This window comes from Antrostomus carolinensis, unplaced genomic scaffold (assembly GCF_000700745.2).
Source record: "Antrostomus carolinensis isolate BGI_N321 unplaced genomic scaffold, ASM70074v2 scaffold42834, whole genome shotgun sequence".
Lineage (NCBI taxonomy): Eukaryota > Metazoa > Chordata > Aves > Caprimulgiformes > Caprimulgidae > Antrostomus > Antrostomus carolinensis.
Window position 1 is genome coordinate 15,192 of NW_010310892.1, and position 3,686 is coordinate 18,877.

At 36.5% G+C, this 3,686-nt stretch overlaps 1 protein-coding gene across 1 annotated transcript in view; it reads right to left on the reverse strand.

Moving 5' to 3' along the window:
• The window catches only part of TTLL1 (TTL family tubulin polyglutamylase complex subunit L1), a gene marked incomplete at its 5' end in the record, with an annotated part of 8,674 nt that extends 5,757 nt beyond the window's left edge, over positions 1 to 2,917 (reverse strand). The window contains 2 exons of the mRNA XM_010166560.1: positions 2,506 to 2,614; positions 2,783 to 2,917. Of these exons, the coding sequence (XP_010164862.1) occupies positions 2,506 to 2,614; positions 2,783 to 2,917 (244 nt within the window). The remainder of the gene's footprint in view (positions 1 to 2,505; positions 2,615 to 2,782) is intronic.
• Between the last annotated feature and the right edge of the window lie 769 nt (positions 2,918 to 3,686).

Here is a 3,686-nt window from a genome sequence, read left to right on the forward strand (position 1 = left end):
AACTCCCAAGACAAATGCTTGGACCCTTTATAGAAGTTCTCCTCAGAGCATTTCTAAGAATTAATGATTGTATACCTGCTAAATTATAAAACACAGAACGCATAGAGCAGAGAAAGTTCTCAGAGGAACAAAATCTGTTGTCCTCTAAGACAAGGTCAGAGAAGCCTCTCTCTATTTTTAGGCTTTTTCTACAGCTCCCTCCTTAGTAAATTTGGAAAACTGGCCTGTACAAATAAAGATCTGAAACATGGTTCTCAGGACTTGCTGCATGGAAAAAAATGTCTCGAGACCAGATTCCAGCAAGGGAACAGAGATCAAAGTTTCAACCGTCTTTCCATTTCACAACAAGTACTCAAATCAAAATAGATTGCAACTGGGTAGAGCTTTACACAATCACAGCTGTTTAATTAAAAATATTAAAACAAGGTAGAATATTGCAGGCTACATAGAAGATCATTAACTGGAAATAATTAAGTAGGGGAATTACTGTTCTTTTGTTTGTATTACATGTGCAGAGAACAATGACTTAGAACTGTATTTTCCAGCACAAACATTTCGATGGGTATATTGATTTAACCTCCATCCTTCATTTTACCCTTTCCCTCTCCCTGACATTGACTCGTACACTTTTCAAATTAGGGATGTTTTCCCATGAGATTGTAGGGTACAAACACACTGGAACTCCATAGTTCACGTAGGGCTTAGAGATTAACAGCTAGAACTTAAAGATATTTTCCAGACCTTATAATAATTTTGATACATTACTTGACAGTTCAAATTAGGTTCTTCTTCTAAAACTGTACAGCCCAAGTGCCTCCAAACTCACAGAAACATTTAAAACAGAAGGACAGATAGGATGGATAGAGTGGCTTTACATTAAACTTCTCTCACTTCTTTCTGCAAAACTCAACAGATACTAGTGGCTCACAATTTTAAGAAGTTTTTCAAATACTCTAGTAGTGAATTGACATTCTTAAGCTGCTACTTCTATAACCATTTCTGTTGTCTTTTCTTCTCTCGAAGTGACCTCACCACTACTTTCACTTCTACTTTTATTTGGGAGAAATCTTGAAGGCCACCCTTCAATTGGTAGAGAAGATGAAAGGGTGCATAATAACGAGATAGGTAAGCTATCACACTCCTCACCTCTTCACTGCTACTGGCAACAGCACCATGATTTATGCTCTAAGTTGTATGAGATTTGCTTTCACCACAACTAATTCTCAGTATGCTCTGTCGAACCATAATGTGTTTTGAAGTACTTCACAAATCAGCACCTGAGCAAGAAGATGTTTGTAGTACTGAAAAAATGCCACATTTCAACAATACCCTGGTTTATAACTACCACCATAAGTGACGTTTATAATTCACACTGTTGTTACAGGAATATCCAGATAAAACCAGTTTTGCTATGCTGCACACCTGATGGAACAACAACAGACAAAGTGCATTTAGCAAGGTTACAATTTAAGATGCATTACATGTATCTTGTGTGTGAGTGTATGTGTATATACATACAAATATATATATGCATGAGTGTATGTGTGAGTGTATGTACACACACGTTTGTTTTCTGTACTCTTAAAATAAAGCCTATGAAATTAGGAAGTGCGACAATAGAGTTTTAATTACTGTAACAGAGGCATGGTTCATAAATCACAGACATCCGCTAAAAACGCAAAAGGGACAGTCATCATCATCATCATCAAGAAACAAGGCTTGGGCAGCAATAGTGTAGGCACATCTGTTCGTGTCACCCCTGACCCACTACCCTTTCCCCCCAGTTGTGAATTTCAGCCTATTGTGACATAGGGAAGTGCTGTCAAAGCTATCAGGTTTCCATATGTTTTATGAATATTAATGTCAAATCACGGGACAGAACTGTTCTGCAGGCAGAACTCCATCTTTGTCCATTCAAGAGGGAGCCACCAGCTGGCCAGGCAGCATTTACCTCCAAGCTCCCAACTGCACATTCCCTTTCTCACCCACAGAAAGAAGGTGGGGGCCGGGGAGGGGGAGGGAGCATAGGAAGAAGCTGGAAAGTGCTGTGATGAAGAAGTGCTGGAAATAGGAAAGCTGAAATAACTGCCTGGGAGAGAGAGAGAGAGAGGCAAGGGGAGATTGAGAAGGCAATATTAAACTGCTATTATAAAATACAAATCCACAGGAACCAGGCTTCATTAATTCCACTGCTCACAGAATCAATTGCTAAGGGAGCATATTAGCATTTAAATGACAGGAGACTGGAAGAAAACTCCTGCTTCCAACTACTGCAAGTCAATATCAAAGACATCGCAGTCTATTACAGAGCTGCAACTCATTATCTTGCATACTTTAGATCTGAAGTCTTCCAAAATTTATTTATTTGTAAGTTCAAGTTGAAGTATTTTAATTGCAAGATGATGAAGAATACGACAAATAAAACCTTTTTATTCCAAGTTTCTGGGACAATTTAAGAACATCAGTCTTGCTACAAAAGAGCACCTAAGAACTCAGTACACTTACCCCATGTTTCTGAATGGCAACATTTGTAAGATGCACAAACATGTTATCCAATTCACTTGTACTTGGTGTATATTTTACTGTGCAAAACCGGCAAAATCCAAGTTTATACCTTAAATGCAAAAAGTAATTAAAATGTGTTAAACCCCAATAAAAAATAAGGAAAAAGGCATCCTAGGATACCATGTACATGTTAAACTTCTTTGTGCAATAAGCATGATATTATTTTGACTACATTAAACATTCTCTCAAAACAAAATACAAATACAGACCATCTTACATGTAACATCTCAGTGGACGATATGTAGATACCAAAACATATAGACGAAGATCAAATTTCTTTCCACCAATGAGTAATGGATTGTTGATATAGAGAGAAATCACATAGGCTTCTTTGGAAGACTGAGATACAAACCTGAAAAACACAGATCATGTTTCAGAACACGATAATTGCAACGATATAATCTGGTAAATCTTCTTTAGAAGTAGTCTGTAAATTTTGGATTGACTGAAATCTTGCATCTTTTGCCAAGACAATGTATAAAGTTGTAGGGTTAATAATACACACTCACCATCAGGCATTATATACCAAAAAAAGGTTAAAAAATACTAAACAGATGACCAAGATCAATTAACCAATTAAACTCAAGTTTTGATGTTAACAGGGCAGCTGACCAAGCCATTCAGAATATAACTCAGTCTATAAGCCAGTCTTTTCTCTGGAGAGCATTTAGAGCTTGGCATGTTCAGCCAAGCAGAGTACATATTACATTACCTTCATTAGTCAAGGTCTTATACTTCTAGAGTATTTGTGTTTATGCTTGGTGTGCAATTGCAAACCACTGTGAAAGGCTAAGATAACTTTCAGATTGTAACATTCTTCAGATTCCAAGTCAAACAAGGGGGAAAAAAAAAAAAAAAGACTCAAGTGATATTCAGCCAATTGCTTCATAACTGGAAAAAAATTAACATCAGTTGTGTAAGCAAAACTTCTACTAGTCAGAGAAAAAACATAGATTGCTAATCTGTTTCATCCATTTGGAAGCAGATCACCAACATGAGATGTATTCTTTTGTGTTCCAAATGGACAATGTATTTATTTCATATAAATGCATTCTTCCTTTGTACTAATTTAAAAAGTGATTTAATAAATCTTAAATAAAATAATTATTGAAATTGCTTAG